General features: G+C 33.3%; 1 protein-coding gene across 5 annotated transcripts in view; it reads right to left on the bottom strand.

Annotated features, from left to right (window-relative positions):
• The window catches only part of pepd (peptidase D), a 161,275-nt gene extending 143,506 nt beyond the window's left edge, over nt 1–17,769 (bottom strand). For 2 of the 5 annotated variants that reach the window (XM_079825839.1, XM_079825837.1), the window contains exons 1-2: nt 11,131–11,158; nt 10,832–11,018 (exon numbers count right to left, since the gene is read on the bottom strand). In XM_079825839.1, the coding sequence (XP_079681965.1) occupies nt 10,832–11,018; nt 11,131–11,132 (189 nt within the window). In that variant the 5' untranslated portion in view covers nt 11,133–11,158. Of the gene's footprint in view, nt 1–10,831; nt 11,019–11,130; nt 11,159–17,564 lie in introns of those variants that run through there. The other 3 variants (XM_079825840.1, XM_079825838.1, XM_079825836.1) reach the window with 2 other exon arrangements.
• Between the last annotated feature and the right edge of the window lie 4,582 nt (nt 17,770–22,351).

Here is a 22,351-nt window from a genome sequence, read left to right as displayed (position 1 = left end):
CATTTAGCATAACAAACAAGAGCAGCACTTATGAACGATAGAATGGGAAGACGAACACTCAATAATCATTGAGAAGTCGAGTCAGAGATGTTTCTGATCGCTGTAGTTTCTGGTGTATGAAAGCGAGTCTGTGTTAATTTATTCGTCCACTGGCACGAACAGGACCAGGTTTGGCTGGTTAGCACAGATCAGTTACTGTAGATGCTTCATTCAGTCACATTAATCAGCTATCAGCCCATTATTTGACAGTAAGCATTTTGGCTGTGACCCTTAAAACACTAAATTCTCCACTTTAATATAAGGTCTAATTTGTTAACATGCATTAACTAACCCTGAGCGATACATTTGTTACAGTATTTATTCATCTTTGTAACGGTTCATTGTTAATTCTGGCATTAAATAATATAAAATAACATAAAACGTAATATTTGTAAAGTTTTAGTTAGGACTGTCACCATCATGAATTTTGTGCCGATGATTGATTGTCATACAAATAATTGTGATTGAAGATTTAATTATGTTTTGTATATTATGTCACATACAGTGTAAGCCTTGGAAAAATGTTTATATAAATAATAGAAAATAGGCCCATTTAATTAACTTTAATGCTGTGAATAAATAAATCAAATTAAATTACAAAATATATTTAAAATAAAATGAAAAATAATAAAAATACATAAAATAAAATAAATACATAATAAACAAATTAAACAAAAAAAATACATAAAATAAAAAAATACGCAATAAAATAAAAATAATACAAAATAAAAAATAAAAATACATAAAATTAAATAAATACATAAAATAAAATTAAATAAATAAATAAATACTTAAAATAAAATAAATACATAAAATAAAAAATAAATAAATATATAAAATACAATTAAATACATAAAATAAAATTAAATAAATACATAAAAAAACATTTAAAAAAAACAAATAAATTTAATTTAAATTAGTTAAAATAATCTGATTGAAACAAACCTGCATTTCATATGAAGGAAGACCTTTGACCAATCTTTGTGTACTTTTATCTCAATGTTTTTTAATATTTAATATCTTTATTCTTTCCTTTCCTCTAAGATGCCGTTATTTGGATGGCAAAATGTGATTGATATTTAAACTGCACAATTATTGCGGTTATCTTGAATAATTGCTATTAGATCGAATAACCACAATCAGACGCTTAATCGATAATTGTGACGAGGTCCATTAAATAATATTAAATAATGTAAAATTTTTCATTTTTATAATGTTTTAGTTAGATCATGAATTTTGTGCCAACGATTGATTGTCATACAAATAATTGCAATTAAAGATTTAATTCTGTTTTGTTCATGTCACATACAATGTAAACCTAATATTTTTTTAACTTGGAATTATAATAATAGAAAATTAAAATAAATATTTATATGTATATAATATAATAAATAACTAGAATATAATATATAATATAATATAATATAATATAATATAATTAATATAATATAATATAATATAATATAATATAATATAATATAATATAATATAATATAATATAATATAATATAATATAATATAATATAATATAATATAATATAATATAATAAGCACAGTCTAAAATGAGTTTTTAATATTTTATACTGTAATAATTTCACAGTAAAATCTCCAAATTAATGTAGAAACAACTTAAAGACAGTATATTTTAAATATTTGTTGTAATGGCATAATTTTATGAATATAATATAATATAATATAATATAATATAATATAATATAATATAATATAATATAATATAATATAATATAATATAATATATAATAAATATAATATAATAAATATAATTAATTTAATTAATATAATAAAAGATAATATAATATAATTAATTTAATTTAATTTAATTAATATAATTTGATGTAATAATAAATATAATATAATATACTATAATTAATATAATATAATTAATAAAATAATATAATATAATATAATACAATATATAATATAATATAATATAATATAATTAATATAATATAATATAATATAATATAATATAATATAATATAATATAATATAATATAATATAATATAATATAATAATTAATATAATATAATATAATATAATATTAATATAATTAATATAATATAATATAATATAATATAATATAATATAATATTAATATAATTAATATAATATAATATAATATAATATAATATAATATAATATAATATAATATAATATAATTAATATAATATAATATAATATAATATAATATAATATAATATAATATAATATAATATAATATAATATAATATAATATAATATAATATAATATAATAATCTGATCAAACCCACAAGCCTGCATTTTATATGAAGGAAATTTAAATTTGAATTATTGTGGTTATCTCGAATAATTGCAATTAGATCAAATAACCACGAGCAGACACTTAATCAATAATTTTGGAATGCCTAGTATTAGTAAATGTTGAAATTACTATGAACTATGATTAATAAATGCTTTAGAAGTATCTTTCATCATTAGTTCAAGTGAACTAATAACAAGTTTAGATTAGATTAGATTAGATTCAACTTTATTGTCATTACACAAGTACAAGTACAAGGCAACGAAATGCAGTTTAGGTCTAACCAGAAGTGCAATAGCAGCAAGTGCAGGATATATACAATGGTTGCGTAAGTGCAGGACATAAAAATGTTCTGAATATATATAAATATGTATAAGTAGAGAGATGGTTATTACTATAAGTAGAACTGAATTTACAGATGAATATATACAGTGAATAAATATACAGATGGCTATTACTATAAACAGAATTTACAGGTGAATATGTACTATGAATAAATATACAGATGGCTATTACTATAAACAGAATTTACAGGTGACTATGTACTATGAATAAATATACAGACGGTTATTACTTGAACAGAATTTTACAGTTAGAGGTATACAATAATATGTTAGGCTAATATGAGGAATATAGCAGTGGATTAAGTTAGTACAATAAATTATGGACAGAGCTATCCGAAAGAAAGTGTAAAAGTGCAGTGGAAAGTGGTTGCATATTCCAGTTAGAAGTATGGTGCAAAATGCAAATGTAAACATTGTTACTGTAAATACAGTCGGCAGTGCAGATGAGCATAATCCAGTTACGGTATGGTGGTGCAGAATGCATAAGTAAACAGTTGTTACTGTAATAAACAGTCAGTAGTGCAAATAACAAAGTGAAGGTGGATGTGAGGTAGGAGAGTTATCAGTTTATGAGGGAAGTGGATCAACGGGGGTTTGAGTTCAATAAAGAGACAGCTCTGGGGAAAAAACTGTTCTTAAGTCTGCTGGTCCTGGTCCGGTGGATCCTGAAACGCCTGCCGGAGGGCAGGAGAGAAAACAGTCTGTGGGCTGGGTGAGAGGAGTCCTTGAGGATGCTGCGAGCTCGATGCAGGCAGCGTTTCCTCTGGATGTGTTCGATGGCAGGCAGTGGAGTCCCTGTGATGCGCTGGGCAGTTTTCACCACCCGCTGCAGTGCCTTGCGCTCCGCAACAGAGCAGCTCCCATACCACACTGCCACACAGTTGGTCAGGATGCTTTCTATTGCGCAGCGGTAGAAGTTCACCAGGATAGCCGAGGAGAGCTGATTCTTCCTCAGTGTCCTCAGGAAGAAGAGGCGCTGGTGAGCCTTCTTGACCAGGCTGGAGGTGTTGGTCGTCCACGACATGTGGAACCATATTGTACCAAAACTTTGTTTGGTTTTCAAAAATCTTTTTTATTATCCAGAATTTTTAGTTTTTACATATTCATCTTCCTTTAGTGTGTAATAAAGCTCCAGTTCTTCTCTCTATCAGTGTTTCTGAGCTCCTGAAACGCCTCCATTGTAGGGCTGTACGATTAATCGGAAAATAACCGAAACCGACATTCAGAACCTCTAACCGACGTATTTTTCCCATGTCGGTTATTTCGGTTTTCACGTGACTCCGCCCCGTCAGTCACATCAAGTGCAGTTTGCAGGAACACACAGATGCAGGAGCAGTTATCTGTGTTTATAGATGCCCAGAATCACTATAGTAACTGCATGTTTTACACAGTTTATACAGGTCAGTTAATTGCTGTTCTTATAGCCTATACACGCTGACACACACACACACACACAGACGGTGCGCGAAGCCAGATCGCTTTCACTTTCATGCTCATAAAGTTTGTCAAGTACATGCGTTTAAAGGCTTGCCAGTTTCAACATTTAAAGCGATTGAGCACTATTCAAAAACAACAATACGCATCCGTTCAGTGCTCAGCTTTTTTTCTGTGACACAGAGCGCGGTTGCGTCTCTGATAACACGCGTGCGCGCCCTGAAGGCAGATCTTTCACCTGCATCCTCACAAAGCTGTCATTTGTATGTGGTTTAAGCCCTGCCAGTTTGAACATTAAAGCGAGTTTCGACCATCAGATGTGTATTATGTTGAACTAATGCCTGATATATTGTGACAAACGAACACTCAGACAGAAGCTCGCACATCACGTGAAGATCGCGCGCAGAAACGCAGTGTCACCGCCGTCCTGTGACTAAAGTAGCTTAGAAACTCAACCGTTATAGGCGTACATTTTAATACCTTTGAAGTACAAACCACAGCTTCATAATGAATAGAGACGGTATGAGTAATTCACACACACACACAATCAATCTCAAATCTCTACTCCCATAGACAATAACTGCTAAAAGTGAACCGTTTCCTTCAAGTATTTTAAAATCACAAAGAAATGCACTTTTTCATTAGAAAAAAAAAATCCACCTTTAATAGTAGAACATATTTACAGTACAAACCTTATCAGGAACTTACTCAAAAACCTTATGAGGGCAAAAAAAGCAACAAAAAAAAGCAAAATAATCGTTCATTAATCGTAATCGAGGTCAAATGTTCAATTAATCGAGGTTTTTATTTTTGGTCAAATCGTTACAGCCCTACTCCATTGTAGTCTTGAGTTTTCCTCCGTGAACCAACACGTCATTATAATAATTCATACTAGGGATGCACCGAAAAGAAAATTCTTGGCCGAAACCGAAAACCGAAAAAGAGGAAACCAAGGCCGAAAACCGAAAAAGAGGAAACCAAGGCCGAAAACCGAAAAAGAGGAAACCAAGGCCGAAAACCGAAAAAGAGGAAACCAAGGCCGAAAACCAACCAAGGCCGAAAACCGAAAAAGAGGAAACCAAGGCCGAAAACCAACCAAGGCCGAAAACCAAGGCCGAAAACCGAAAAAGAGGAAACCAAGGCCGAAAACCAACCAAGGCCGAAAACCGAAAAACAGGAAACCAAGGCCGAAAACCGAAACACCGGAAGAAATTATGCCAATTATTAGCACCATTGCTTTTATGGCTATGACTGTGTACTAACTTTACTAAAATCAAGGAATTGCAATTGTATAAATTAATATTAAAGTTTCAAAGAATAAATCAATTACAAATTATGCCAATATTTATAGCACATTGCAACAATGCACAGTATAAAATAAAATTCAAACTAAAATGTTTAACTTGACCCCACTCATGTGTGCATTAAATAATAATGTACAGGCCTACAGTTTTAAAATTAAATGTTCTCTCATAAAAACAAAGTGCATTTAGGTCTAGTGCATTTAAAACATTTCTCTGTAGGGCTACTACAAGAAAGTGCATTCAGAACAAGTGCAACTGCTTAAAGATTCAACTACTTTCTCTGTAGGCCTTCAACATAATAGTGTATCAAAGCAAAGACTGCCATAGCCCATATGTTAACTGTAGAATAGGGATAGCGGTACACAAAACTGACGGTTCGGTACAGCAGTTTTACAAAATGCCTTTTTATTTATTTTTATTGGTTTACTGAAGAAGAAAAAAAAAAGTATCTGTCCTTAAATGAATTAAGTTATAACTAAAAGTTTATTGAAGATATTGCTGTAAACTATATAGGGAGCCCTTACTTGCACATTAATATTAAAGGTTAACAACAGAGCCCAAACTATTAGCCTAAATTCAGTTGCCATTTATTTTTAGGTCTAATAATCAACACTCCAATAACATAGTACGCAAACATGTAAACTTCACATAAGGCAGTTTTTGCAATAACTTCTAAATCTAATAATAAAATAGTTTCTTATCCAATTCGTGGTTGAAATATAATCATTTAGCCTATACACAGTGTCTGTCATTTTCATGACAGGTTTATTTAAACATACATGAAATAATCAAGATATCATTAACAGATTAAGTAGAATATATAACGGCTAATATAGAGCATATATTTAGTGAAAGAGTTGATTTACTCTAGTGAATAAAATTCTGTGGACACTGAATGACTGCCTGAGGTAAATGCAGAGGTGGACAAAGTACACAACTCCATTACTCAAGTAAAAGTAAAAGTACTACTGGTCAAATATTACTCCGTTACAAGTGAAAGTTGTAAAAAACTATTTTTACTTAAGTAAAAGTACAGAACTACTTGTTTATAAAAGTACTTAAGTATCAAAAGTAAATTTCCTTTTTTATGTCAATGCATTATTTTATTATCGTTGCATTGTTGTATGAATGCACGCTATAGCCATCACGGTGGTTTAAGCCAGTCAGTGATGCTCCATCCGACATGCTAGCATACGACTATCTTGAACTAATTTAAATACTTGTATAAAAGTTACAAAGCTGCTGTCACTTTAAGGCAGAATGCACAAATCCTATACACTGATACACATCCGATATTCCCCCAAATGTTTACGTTCACTTATGACATAATCAACTTTGTTTACGTGAATACTTTCCAAAATGAAAATTTTGACATTTTGTGTGTATTGGTCTGTTTAAGTGCGAAAAAAACACACAAAAGAAAGCTCTATTCAGTACTCGTGCTCTGGCATCTCAGAGGCACAAAAAAAAACTGACTGAACTGAGCTCTTTCATCATCCATATGTCTATGCTTCTCTTTCTCCCTGACATTTACGTTTTTTAACATTTTATGAGACATTCATCAAGTGTATGCCAACAAAACTAATCTTTAATCTTTTCAGAAAACTGAAACTTACTTTCTAATATGGGCATGGGTGCACACACTGTGCCGAGGAACCGTCTTCCTCCAGTTTGCTATAAACTGATCAGTGTTCAAAAAATGTTGGGAAATTATGACCCTACAAAAGTGATTACTTAATGGCTGTTCTCAAAAAAAAAAAATTCATCCACTGACTTGCAAAGCTGCTACAGAAACGACTTTCGACTTTGAGGGCCTTGATAGAAATGTAGTGGAGTAAAAAGTACGATATTTGTCTTTCAAATGTAGTGAAGTAAAAGTAAAAGTTTCCCTAAAAAATAATACTTCAGTAAAGTACAGATACTCAAAAAGTGTACTTAAGTACAGTACTCAAGTAAATGTACTTTGTTACTGCCCACCTCTGGGTAAATGTGATGCTAAAGTTAGTTTACAGCAGTTATATTGACGTCTTTCCGCCGTTGAAATACTGATTTAGCGATTACACCACATATGATACGGGACAGTAAGTTGTAATGTATCCTCAACATACCTTCAGATGTTCATTCATGTTTATTCTTAAGGAAGAGATGATCGATCGCGCTCACTGATGATCGCGTTCACGCGCGCGCGCGCCGCCGCTCTAACTGTGATGTGATCAGTGATGCCACATTAGAGAGCGTCAAAACGGCATTTATAGTTTGAATTACGTGATAAATGTTGATCGATGTTGGTGTGGGAACTCGGATTGAAGTGTGTTCCGCGCTTAAAACATGCCCACTGTTCAGGGGCGCAACTACCCAGTGCCAGAGGGGTATGCAGCAACAATTTTGGCGCCCCCCATTGATAAAGAAACGAAAAGAAAGAAAAGAATCTGAATTTTTATAACGATTCCAAGTATGACCCGGTTCTCGATGCCCAATACTACTAGTAACAATGCTGCTAGCAAACATTCTAGAGCGCACTTTAGTTCCTACTAAATTGTAACATGGCGTGCCTTTTCACTTGCCCATTTATCTAGTGTTGATGGTCATTGCAAAAACTGTCATGCAGATCGGCTGAGGATGGGAACCGATGATGGTGAATTTAAATTGTACTGTAACTCTAATCATAGCCGCGAGCGAGATGATTGACAGGACGATAGGAGGCACAAGCACAAGATCACTTTTGTTAATAATAAAAAAACACAAACCACAAACTGAGCGTTCCCCGTTTTAAAGGGGAATTTCCAAATATCTTTTATTTATTTGTTATAATTCATGTATAGCTATTTTATGTCATCCGTCTTATTCGTTTTTTAACAAAAGTTTAATATACGCGAGTTTTGTTTTACTGTACTATTTTATTGTTGTTGTATTTTCATTAAAAATAGGCTAATAACGAACAAAAAAATAAATATTCGTTTGAAAGTAATTAAAGAGGAAATTATGAATTAAGCAATATCATAAGAGCAAGAGTGCTATTTTCCAGAGTAGCCGATATCAGCATGATTGCAAAATGTGATATGAATTTTATACAACAGTTCAATTACCAACAAGTTGTGATTTTTTACAGTTTTGCTCTATTTTTCCAACAAAAATAGATTCAAACAAAGTATAGGTTTCGTTCTCAAATAATTCACCGTTTTTGAAAAGTCGGTTAGAACGAATTAGTTGATGATTTTAGAATCCACTCACACCGCCAAATATACTGGCAGTTTATAGTTTCATAGGCCTGGAATTTCTATAAATTAAATATTATATTTAGAACATAAATCTAAAAATCTCATTACATTATTTAGGCAATTGTAATTACAGTGTAAGTGGATTTTGATAAATGGTAAGATGGATTTTGTTGACACTGATTTCATTTAATTCTATAACAGCCATAGTGTGTCATGGTAAATAGTGTAATTACTTAAAAAGATGGTCAACAATATGTAACTTTACTTTATAAGAGGTGTGCCCTAAAAAGTGAGCATGCACATTTAAGAACACCAAGGAAAGAGCACGTTCATTAGTCTGTTTGGATACTTCAAACACGCGTGATTTACCATATAAGCGCGCATTCTCTGGGGTCACGGAAAAATAGCAAACCACGCGCCGAGGACGTGCGCTTTGATTTAAAAACCCGCATCGGAAACGCGTGTTTTCCTTGACCCCAAAGCGCACGTTAAGAATGCACGTTTTTGTGGTAAATCCCGCATCAAGGATGCACGTTTCGCTGTCAAATCGCACGCTTTTGACGTGTCAATGCGCAATCAGACGCCAGCCCAAGCGTATATGAAAACTTTGGCTTGCCACCGGCGCCAGGCGCGCCCACTCGCAATATTACATTATTATCCGAAATTCTATTATGGAATCTTATGAGGGCGCCTACTCTAGCCTGTTAGTCCTCTTAAATGTTATATAATATAGAGGAAATACAGACATTATTTAGAAACGCACAACAGCAGCTACATATAGAAAATACAAACAAAAAATTTTTTTTTATACCATCGCTTTGGAGCCCCTTTGGAGCCGCATATAGCGCATACCCACTTTTTGCGCCACTGCCACTGTTAAGATTGCATTGGGAAACCGTTGGGTTTCACAGCGACGTCTGGTCCTCTTTTCATCGAGAACATGAGCTCTCGCTGTCAGTGATTGGCCATGGAGCAGACGTGGGTGTTTCTCAGATATACTGAATGTGCATGTGCAGGTCGCGGTTTCTGTTTGTGTCATCACAACATTTCGGCCGTGTTGTTTCGGTGATAAAAGTCTTTCGGCCGAAATTCTATTCCAAAATTTTCGGTGGCCGAATATTCGGTGCATCCCTAATTCATATGCAGAATAAAGGGGCGGGGCCTGGTTGAGTTAGTTAGTGTGTTGAAACTGCCGGTTATGGTGAGGGGCCGGACATTTCCCAAACACACTTGACCAATCACAACACACTGCTCCAGCCGACCAATCAGAGCACAGTGTGCTTTTCAGAAGGCGGGGCTTCATAGAGAAGGAACTAAACAGAGCGTTACTGACAGACTGGGAAGAGAGGAGCCGCAACAATGGAGAATATGAGGAGATAATCAACATTCAAGCAGGAAAACCTGCTCTATAGGGCATAAGCGGTCCTCTTTAAAGGGTAAGTTCACCCTAAAAAGAAAATTCTGTCATTAATTATGTACCCTCATGTCGTTCAACACCCGTCAGACCTCCGTTCATCTTCGGAACAGAAATGAAGATATTTTAGTGTAAATCTGATGGCTCTGAAAGGCCTCCATTGGCACAATGCACTTTACACTCTCAAGACCCTTAAAAGGTACTAAAGACGTCGATACAAAGTCCATCTCACTACAGTGGTTCTAAAATAACTTTATGAATCGGTGACAATAGTTTTTGTGCACAAAAAAACCCTAAATAACGACTTATATAGTGATGACGATTTCAAAACACGGCATCATGAAGCTTCGAAGCGTTATGAATCAGTGAGTCGATTACGCAGTTTGGTGGTTTGACACGCGATCCGAATCATGAATCGACTCACTGATTCATAACGCTTCGAAGCTTCATGAGGCCGTGTTTTGAAATCGTCATCACTATGCAAGTCGTTATTTAGGGTTTTTTTGCGCACAAAAACTATTGTCGCCGATTCATAAAGTTATTGTAGAACCACTGTAGTGAGATGGACTTTGTAACGACGTATTTAGTGCCTTTTAAGGGTCTTGAGAGTGTAAAGTGCCTTTCAGAGCCATCAGATTTCAACTCAAATATCTTCATTTCTGTTCCGAAGATGAACGGAGGTCTGACGGGTGTCGAACGACATGAGGGTGAGTAATTAATGACAGAATTTTCATTTTTGGGTGAACTAACCCTTTAACGGGATGTCAGTGTGCCCACCTGTCTGAAGATCATGTCGGTGTCAGTGCAGTATCTCTGCGTCTGTTCTCCTCCTTGAAGAAGCACCACAGATCCAGCCTTTACATCCTTCTCCGCTTTCAGGCCTTGACACAAACGCGCTCGGTTTTCTGCAAACAGGGCGGCCGATACCCTCAACGTATCGTTTCCCAGCCAATACACCGCCTTCCTGTCATAGAGGAGACAGAAACATACATGTTACTCACATAACACACTGCTTTCTACTTCAGTTTGCACACAGATGGTATAATTTGTTGTTAATGTAAGCTACAAAGAAGTACATGCATATCTTGGTCAGAAAACCTTTGTGACTGTAACACAGCGGTTACACAAGAGCTGGATTTGATCCCATGATAACAGGAAATAATATTTTCTGCTGATCTGTGTGCCAGAAACACTGAAAAACCCCATGACCGCAGGCCAAACTTAAAGGGATATTCACACGTATACAATAAAGACGCTTTGAACACCTTCAAGCTGCTTTTCTCCTGCACTGTGAACCCCAGTAAGATGGCAAAACTCATAAAAATTGCCTCAAATTTAAGTAAAGAAATGTAACGTTTATTTTGTACTTATTTTGTACTTGAATTGCTCTGAACTTGAAATATGTGAGTAAGCTAATCCATACATTTAACTTAAAAATATCATGTAATCTCAAATTTTTAGTAGTGGACACATAGCTTTAACTAGCTAATTCACTAAATGCCACCTTGCTAATTGGTGACAATGCTTTGGTAGAATTAGCATAGCATAATACATTTATCATAAATCTGTTCTCAAACTAATGCTGCGTTCACACCAGACACGAATTAAGCGAATAAATCGTGCTATTTGTGCGTAGTCGGACACTTGAACATTGAGTTTACTCTCTTCATCCGCGTGTGACATTCACTTCACAACAAATGTGAATTCGCGTCATGGGAGGGGCTTCTGCCAGCGGCTCGCCTCGTTACTAAAAATGGCTGACATATATTGTTTTACAATACAGCGAATAAGCTCAATTTGCCGACTTCAGCTAGCTTGTAGTCTCAATAGGGTGAATTTAGGGTGATTTGGACACTTTGAGGAGTAAAAAATGATGAGTAAATGATGAGTAAATGATGATTAAATGATGATGAGTAAATGGTGAGTAAAAATTATGAGTAAATGATGATGAGTAAATGATGATTAAATGATGAGTAAATGATGAGTAAATGTTGAGTAAAAATTATGAGTAAATGATGATGAGTAAATGATGATTAAATGATGATGAGTAAATGATGATGAGTAAATGGTGAGTAAAAATGATGAGTAAATGATGAGTAAATGGTGAGTAAAAATTATGAGTAAATGATGATGAGTAAATGAATGGTGAGTAAATGGTGAGTAAAAATGACGAGTAAATGGTGAGTAAAAATGATGAGTAAATGGTGAGTAAAAATGATGAGTAAATGGTGAGTAAAAATGATGAGTAAATGGTGAGTAAAAATGATGAGTAAATGGTGAGTAAAAATGATGAGTAAATGGTGAGTAAAAATGATGAGTAAATGGTGATGAGTAAATGGTGAGTAAATGGAGAGTAAAATGATGAGTAAATGATGATGAGTAAATGGTGAGTAAATGATGAGTAAATGGTGATGAGTAAATGGTGAGTAAATGGAGAGTAAAATGATGAGTAAATGATGATGAGTAAATGGTGAGTAAATGATGAGTAAATGATGAGTAAATGGTGAGTAAATGGTGAGTAAATGATGATTAAATGATGATTAAATGATGAGCGAAAATTATGAGTAAATTGTGAGTAATTGGTGAGTAATTGGTGAGTAAATGGTGAGTAAATGGTGAGTAAATGATAATTAAAAATTATGAGTAAATGATGATTAAATGGTGAGTAAATGATGATTAAAAATGATGAGTAAATAATGAGTAAATGATGATTAAAAGGTGAGTAAATGATGATTAAAAATTATGAGTAAATAATGAGTAAATAATGAGTAAATAATGAGTAAATGATGATTAAATAATGAGTAAATGATGATTAAATGATGAGTAAATGATGATTAAATGATGAGAAGTAAAATGGTGAGTAAATGATGAGTAAAAGGTGATTAAATGATGAGTAAATGATGATTAAATGATGAGAAGTAAAATGGTGAGTAAATGATGAGTAAATGGTGATTAAATGATGAGTAAATGATGAGTAAATGATGAGTAAATTGTGATTAAATGATGAGTATATGATGAGTATATGATGAGTAAATTATGAGTAAAAGATGAGTAAATAATGAGTAAATGATGATTAAATGATGAGTATATGAGTAAATGGTGATTAAATGATGAGTATATGATGAGTATATGATGAGTAAATGATGATTAAATGATGATTAAATGGTGAGTAAATGATGATTAAATGATGATTAAATGATGATTAAATGGTGAGTAAATGATGATTAAATGATGATTAAATGATGAGTATATGAGTAAATGGTGATTAAATGATGAGTATATGATGAGTATATGATGAGTAAATGATGATTAAATGATGATTAAATGGTGAGTAAATGATGATTAAATGATGATTAAATGATGATTAAATGATGATTAAATGGTGAGTAAATGATGATTAAAAATTATGAGTAAATGATGAGTAAATAATGAGTAAATGATGATTAAATGGTGAGGTAAATGATGATTCAAAATTATGAGTAAATGATGAGTAAATGGTGAGTAAATGATGATTAAAAATTATGAGTAAATGATGAGTAAATGGTGAGTAAATGATGATTAAAAATTATGAGTAAATGATGAGTAAATAATGAGTAAATGATGAGTATATGATGAGTAAATGATGAGTATATGATGAGTAAATGATGAGTAAATGGTGATTAAATGATGAGTATATGATGAGTAAATGTTGAGTAAATGATGATTAAATTAGTAAATAATGAGTAAATGATGATTAAATGAGTAAATGATGATTAAATGATGATTAAATTATGATAAGTAAAAAATGGTGAGTAAATGATGAGTAAATGATGAGTAAATGATGATTATATGATGAGTAAATGATGAGTAAATGATGAGTAAATGATGAGTAAATGATGATTATATGATGAGTAAATGATGATTAAATGATGATTATATGATGAGTAAATGGTGAGTAAATGATGAGTAAATGATGAGTAAATGATGATTATATGATGAGTAAATGGTGAGTAAATGATGAGTAAATGATGAGTAAATGATGAGTATATGATGAGTAAATGATGAGTAAATGATGAGTAAATGGTGATTAAATGATGAGTATATGATGAGTAAATGATGATTAAATGATGAGTAAATGATGAGTAAATGACGATTAAATGAGTAAATAATGAGTAAATGATGATTAAATGAGTAAATGATGATTAAATGATGATAAGTAAAAAATGGTGAGTAAATGATGAGTAAATGATGAGTATATGATGAGTAAATGGTGATTAAATGATGAGTAAATGGTGATTAAATGATGAGTATATGATGAGTATATGATGACTAAATGATGATTAAATGATGAGTAAATGATGAGTAAATGATGAGTATATGATGAGTAAATAATGAGTAAATGGTGAGAAAAGTATGAGTAAATGAGTAAAAATGATGAGTAAAGGATGAATAAAGGATATGACAGAACTTTCATTTTTGTGTGAACTGTCCCTTTAAGTGTCCTGACCTACTGTTGATTTATTCATCCAAAATTGAACACGTGACATTCCTCATTATACAGTAAATTACATTTTTATGAATGGATTCTACAATTCTGACCACATTTTTCTGCATCACAGGAATCATAGAGGCCTAATTTAATGCCATGATATTGAATTTAAGACTTTCTGCTCCAATGTAAGACATTTGAAGGCCTTGAATTGTGGGAAAGACCTGTGGAAACCTAGCCTGGATGCCAGCCGAATTTAGCCCCGCCCACAAAATGTTTTGCTCGGGCAATTCGGTCTGGACTCGCTCCATAGAGGAGGAATTATGCCCGAACAGAAACTGTTCGGACCAATGAAATTGTCAGGGCGGGCTTTAGACGATGATGGACAGATGATCAACAGTAACGTCATCATCCACGTCATCAAAGGCTCTTGGGTTCAATTTGCTCTAATCCTAAACGGAGAACTTGTTTGTATATGCATTCACCTTCACTATTTCTCTCAGAAACGATGATCGTGTTGGTCAGTACTCTGTGTATCCTTAAATTATTTTATTACTGCCAAAGATCGTTTACACTCATCTTTTTCTTGTAACGTTACTTAATCCAGCGTGCGTGCAGACAGGATTTCCAAGTGTTTTTGCAATGTCGCGCACAATTGCTACTCAAAACTATAGCCCAAAACTATAACTTTCGGGGGGTTCTCCGGAAAAAAATGGCGTTTGGTTGGCAAAATATGTTATTTTGGCAAGGTTGCCTGCTAAAATTCGCATTCCTGGATTTATATAATCACATAATTGGGGTCGCTTCAACCCGCGGACATGGAGAAAAACACGGGCTTGGTAACACAGTGCAGTTGAGTTCTGTTGACATTTGACAACTAACGTTACGCGTCGCTCCGTTGCTCTGATTGGTTGTGGGTCTATCCAATTGAGGTCTTTCCTGGCTCGGTTGAAACACGCCCCATAATCAAAGCTCAATGGAGCGGTACCAGACTCATATTTGACTAGAATTGAGTATGGCCACGCCAGGCTAGTGGAAACCCTGATCCTGGCTCTTCCAAGCTTTATAATGGGAATGAAGGGGGGCTGAGATTTTTAAGCGCAAAAAAGTGCATCCATCCATCATAAAAGTAATCCATTCGGCTCCAGGCGTCCTTCTGAAGTGAAGCCATGCAGTTTTTTTTTTATAAGAAAAATATAAATTTTTATAACTTTATAAACTATAATCACTGGCTTCTGGTAACGGATGGACGCACTTTTTTGGGCTTCAAAATCTCGACCCCCCCATTCACTCCCTTTATAAAGCTGGGAAGAGCCAGGATATTTTTCAATATAACTCCAATTGTGTTCGACTGAAAGAAGAAAGTCATACACACAGATACATATATTTTTGGGTGAACAATCTCTTTAAAATCCATTCAACCATCCATATCAGAAACAGATTATGCCTTTGATTACCCTGAGATGTAACTTTCTCATATCTAACATTTAAATCACACTCTGGACTAAAAGGAAGATAAAGAGCTTAATCACGGGTAGAGTGTGTGAAGATTAACAGATCTGTCCAGTGCGCGGTCAAAGGTCACAGCTCACATTCACATCACCGCACATTAAACCACAGCAACCCTTCACACACTCACTTCTGTTAAATCATCCATCCTGATAAAAAGAGTCCTGTGTCAGGGATAATGTAAAGTAGGCCGCTCATTATCATATTATGATGACAGGCACATTATTCTGCTTATTACACAGATATAATAATATAATAATATTTCAGATTTGCTTCAGCCAAGGAATTTTTTTTTCTTCCCCTCATTCTCTCTTATCCTCATCAAGCCTGCATTTATTTAATAAAAAATACAGAAAAAACTGTAATATTCTGAAATATTATTACAATTTAAAATAATGGTAATCTATTTTTAATAGACTTTCAAATATAATTTATTTCTGTGATTCAAAGCTGAATTTTCAGCACATGATCCTTCTAATATGCTGATTTATTATCAATGTTGGAAACAGTTGTGCTGATTAATAATTATAACGTTATAGCATTCTTTGATTAATAAAAAGTAAGAAAAAAAAGTTTGGGGTCTGTAATTTAAAAAAAAAAGAAATTAATACGTTTATTCATCAAGGATGTGTTAAATTGATAAAAATGTGATAGTAAAGATTTATATTGTGAGAAAAGATTTCTAATTTGAATAAATGCTGTTTATTCACTTTTTATTCATCAAAGAATCCTGAAAAAATTATTTGTGAAGGGTCAAAGTGACACTGAAGACTGGAGTAATGATGCTGAAAATTCAGCTTTGCAATGCATCAGATAAATAAATTATATTTTAAATCTTATTAAAAAAGAAAACCATTCTTTTAAATTGTAATAATATTTCACAATATTACAGTTTTTTTCGGTATTTTTTTTTATAAAATGCAGGCTTAACGAGCATAAGAGACTCCTTTCAAAAACATTGAACATATATATATATATATATATATATATATATATAATATATATATATATTAATTAAACATAATTTTATAGACATTTTGACAGACTGCTGACATGTGTACTTCAATACAAATATACAAACATTAAAGATCATTAAAATAAACTGCAAAAAGCGATTAAAATGTTAAACTTACGCTAAGGAAATGATGACCTAGCAGCTAAAATATATATCTGGATATATTTTACCTAAAACTTTGATGATTAAACAAAGTTTAGACATGGTCAACTTTCACCTAGCGATATAACATCGCCACTGTACCATGGTAATACCGTAAAGGGAAGTACACCACCTAACATCAACTAAAATCAGAGTTTATTCGCTAAAAGGAAAAGATAAGAGCAGTGACGCCAGTTAATAAAGTTGACTTGACTTAAAGAACACAAAACACACACAAAACATCTGATAGAACGCATACACATGTAAACACAGCGCTCCGCGCATGCGCAGGAGCAAACACTTCTGCACGCGTTTAAAGTTGCGTGATTATGCGTAGAATTAATATCCAGAAAATAGCTAAAACACAAGAAACTCACTGCTGTGATGAAGCCATGCTGCTGCTGCTCAGATGAGAGATCGAGTCATGTGACCAAGAGCAGCTGATCACTGCGCGCGCGTGCACACCGCGCGTTCCCTCAATCACATGACCGCGCTTTTCCTGCGTGTTGCTCAACAGGACTCGTGTGTGTGATACAAACCCACTAAATCACACTGAACCCGTTTTAAAAAAACACAGAGTGCACTGTAATTTATTATTGACGTACATCATATTTTAAAAACGGAGGAGAATTGCTCTTTTCAAGTGTGAGTACCAAACGCCAGTACTTATTTAAAGGGATAGTTCACCCACAAATACAAATTCTGTCATCATTTACTCCCCCTCAAGTTGTTCCAAACCTGTATGAGTTTCTTTCTTCTGGTGAACACAAAGGAAGATATTTGGAAAAAAATGTATGGGCCCCATTGACTTACATAGTTTTTTTTTTGTTTTTTTTTCATATTATGGAAGTCAAAGGGGATTATCAAATATGAACTATCCCTTTAACACCTCAGACACAAGATGTAAAGAAGAATCGGCTGCATTCAAAGAAACTGGAATTTCATTAGTATAAAAACAAAACATAAATATCCTAACGTCATTAATTTGGGCTAATATATGTAAAACACATCCGATTACACGTTTGTCAAAATGTCAGTTTCAGTGTTTTTTAGATAATTTGATATTATATATTGTGCGTGATGACATTTTTATGAGTTATATTGAAAAAATGAGCACAATTCTTACAGCGTTTCAGTTTTGCTATTACCTGACCCTTGATTTACAGTCAACATGAAATCAAATTTGACCATAATTTTACTGTCTCAGTACATGTTCCTGGATTTATTAATATGCACAATTCATCAGTCAACTTTATTCTATTAAAATAATGCTGGTTAATGTAATACAGGCAGGATTGCGATTCGGGAAGGTTACTTGTATAATGTATTTCACTACAGATTACAAAATACATGCTTTACATTTTTTTGTGATGTATTTCATTAGTCTACACAAGTTCTGTAACTTAATCTAAATACTTTACAATACTTTGGAATATTAATAAGGTAACACAAAGGGATTTGGTTTTCTTGTTCTGCCACTAAATAAAAAAATAAAAAAGGTAATTGCAACTTTTAATCTCACAATTATGACTTTTTTTCTCAGAATTGCAAGATTTAAACTCACAATTGCATGTTATAAAGTGAGAATTGTGCGATAAAAGCCGCAATTACCTCTTTAAAATGTTTATTATTAAAGTCGCAATTCTGAGAAAAAACATCAGTCCTCTCATAATTGGACATTATAACTCGCAATTGCGAGTTTATATCTCACAATTATCAGAAATTAAGTCATAAAGGTGAGATATAATCTCACAATTGCGAGAAAAACGCCGGATTTGTGATATAAAAAGTCGTAATTACCTAAACAACTTGAGATCAGTCGTGGATCATCAGGGAATGACAGTTCAGATTCAAGGGTTTGGACATTTTTGAATGTGTCGATTTGTGTAAATTCAGTCATTTATAGTCTTGTGTAGTATGTAAACATCTATTATGTGAAAAGGCTTAATAAGGACAGTGCTAAATAAAATAAAAAACTGTTTAAAAAATTAATAAATAAAAAAAATTCACGTAAAATTTACAGTAAAAAAACGGCAGCTGTGGTTGCCAGAACTTTACTGTAAAAAATACGGTAGCAACATTTTAGGTTTTACAGGACAGAGCTTAGTTTACTGCCTATTTTACAGTTCAAAACCGTATAATTTAAAGGTTTATATTGTAATAACTACGTGTACACTGTAAAAAATAATGTTGAACCTATTGAAATACTAATATCTGTTATGTACCGTTGATATATACTGACAACCACCAATCATAGTGGAGATGAGTCACGTGATCAATCAAAGCTTTTAGGAGGACAATACTAATATAAGGAAAGGTGCCACACAAACACTAAACACCATCATAGTAAAAAATGCAATAAACATTAATTTAACAACATTAGATGTAACATAAAACCCTAATGTACACAACTGATGAGAAAAAACTAAGAAGAAACGGTTATTTCAACGCAAATACATCAAATGTGAAGTGTCACGCAGGGAATTCTGGGAATGTCACTTTACGGTTTTTCACTGTAAATTACACAATAGCTGCGTCCGAAAACTATAGTACGACTATATAGTATGCGAAAAACAGTATGCCAACAGAGTAGTATGTCCGAATTCATAGTATTCGAAAAACAGTAGCCGAAAAGTACCCGGATGATCTACTACTTCCAGCGAGATTCTGAAGTTTGCATACGATGGACACTTTACTATCCCATGAGGCCACAGGAGATGATTTATGAATGGAGGTCATGGGACGCAACTGACACTGGTAGGTCACATGATCATGACCATATGGCGGATGTAGTACGTCCAGATTACATTCATACCACATTCATTCATACTATATAATAGAACATACTTTTTTAACGGTCGCGAAGTTCGTTCAAATTCAAATGTAGTACCTACTCACATAGTACGTGATTTTGGACGCAGCCAACGACTTGTTCTTTTTTACTTCCAAAAACTGTAAATTTAACGGTATTTTACTGTAAAATTACATTAAATGTAAGGTTAGATCTATTACCGTTATTCACCGTATATAGTACAGACACTTTCTGTTAACCAGTTTACTATTTTTAACCATAGCATTTTACAGAATTTTACCATTAAATCATGATAATCTTTACAGTATTTTACCGTTAAATCATGATCATTTTTACAGTCTTTTACCGTTAAAGCATGATCATTTTTTACAGTCTTTTATCGTTAAATCATGATCATTTTTACAGTCTTTTATCGTTAAATCATGATCATTTTAATAGTCTTTTACCGTTAAATCATGATCATTTTACAGTCTTTTACCGTTAAATCATGATCATTTTTACAGTCTTTTACCGTTAAATCATGATAATTTTTACAGTCTTTTGTCGTTAAATCATGATCATTTTTACAGTCTTTTACCTTTAAATCATGATCATACACACAGAGAAATAGGGTGTCAAAATTGTACCTTTAGGGGTACAACAGCTTGTCGCCCGGGCAGTACCCTTAAAAGGACACATTTGTACCTTTTTTACCACAAAAAGGTTCATATTAGGACCTTAAGGTGCGTATTTGTACTCTAAGGTACTAATATGCACCTTTCGGGAGTAAAACAGGTCCAAATATGTCCTTTTAAGGGTACTGCCCCAGCGACAAGTTGTTGTACCCCTAAAGGTACAATTTTGACACCCTATTTCTCTGTGTGTATTTACAGTCTTTTGTCGTTAAATCATGATCATTTTTACAGTCTTTTACCGTTAAATCATGATAATTTTTACAGTCTTTTATCGTTAAATTATTATAGTTTTTACAGTCTTTTACCGTTAAATCATGATCATTTTTACAGCCTTTTGTCGTTAAATCATGATCATTTTTACGGTCTTTTACCTTTAAATCATGATCACATTTACAGTCTTTTACAGTTAAATCATGATCATTTTTACAGTCTTTTATCGTTAAATCATGATAATTTTTACAGTCTTTTATCGTTAAATCATGATCGTTTTTGACAGTCTTTTACCGTTAAATCATGATCATTTTTACAGTCTTTTACCGTTAAATCATGATAATTTTTACAGTCTTTTATCGTTAAATCATGATCGTTTTTGACAGTCTTTTACCGTTAAATCCTGATCATTTTTACAGCCTTTTACCGTTAAATCATGATCATTTTTACAGCCTTTTATCGTTAAATCATGACAATTTTTGCAGTCTTTTACCATTAAATCATGATCATATTTACAGACTTTTATTGTTAAATCAAGATTATTTTTTACAGTCTTTTATCGTTAAATCATGATAATTTTTTACAGTCTTTTACCGTTAAATAGTTTTTTACAGTGCTCTTATTTTGCTAAAATTTTAGTGATCAAATTACAGTTACATCCGAAAAGTATTTTAGATTACCAAAGTGATTATTTTGAATTTTAATGTCATTTATTTCATTTGAACATTAACGTAAACTGTAACGGACAACTCATTTAAACAGCCACAAAAGCATCCTAATGAGCGTCTGGAGCGAGTGATTTCAATGTTAAGTCAATGTAAAGGCGCGTTAATGCGCGTCTGGAGGTCCTGGAGACACGTTTCGTGCGGCGCGATGGACGCGATTCCACCTCATTCGTGCGTCCAGTTTGTGCGAACAACGCAAATTTTACGCAAATTGAGCGTCTTGCGCGGGTGATTTATTTGGTGCTTTTTGTGCATTCACACGTTTGAAGCGAATTCACGTCTGACGTTGACGTTGGAAAATCTGAATTTTGGCGTCAATTCGCGGCGCGTTAACCAATCAGGAGCCTGCTCGCTGATGTCACGTGGTGAAGTCACGTGATGAGAAACCATGCATAATTTAAAAATACTACTATTGTGTCACAAACTGTAGTTTTAAGACTTTTTCAGGTGAGAATGTAGTTTAAAGCTCAAATCTGTGGTTTATTTATAAAGAGAGCGCCTATTTAAAACAATAATCTTGTGTGTGTGTGTGTGTGTGAGCTCCAGTGGATCAGCGGCGCTCATTAACCCCGGCGAGAGCAGCCTTTCCTCGGCCAGTCCTTCTGGCTCTGATGTCCTGTAGTGGTTAAACATCAGATATAATTCATCTTGTGTGGATCTAACGGCCGATCTTTGCTCTCATGAATCATCATTTGTTGTCTGCCAAACTGTTTGACTGAGGGCAATGAGAAGTTTCATAGCTT

Source organism: Gobio gobio, assembly GCF_949357685.1.
Source record: "Gobio gobio genome assembly, chromosome: 9".
Taxonomy (NCBI): domain Eukaryota; kingdom Metazoa; phylum Chordata; class Actinopteri; order Cypriniformes; family Gobionidae; genus Gobio; species Gobio gobio.
This window is presented reverse-complemented; position numbering and strand designations above follow the sequence as displayed.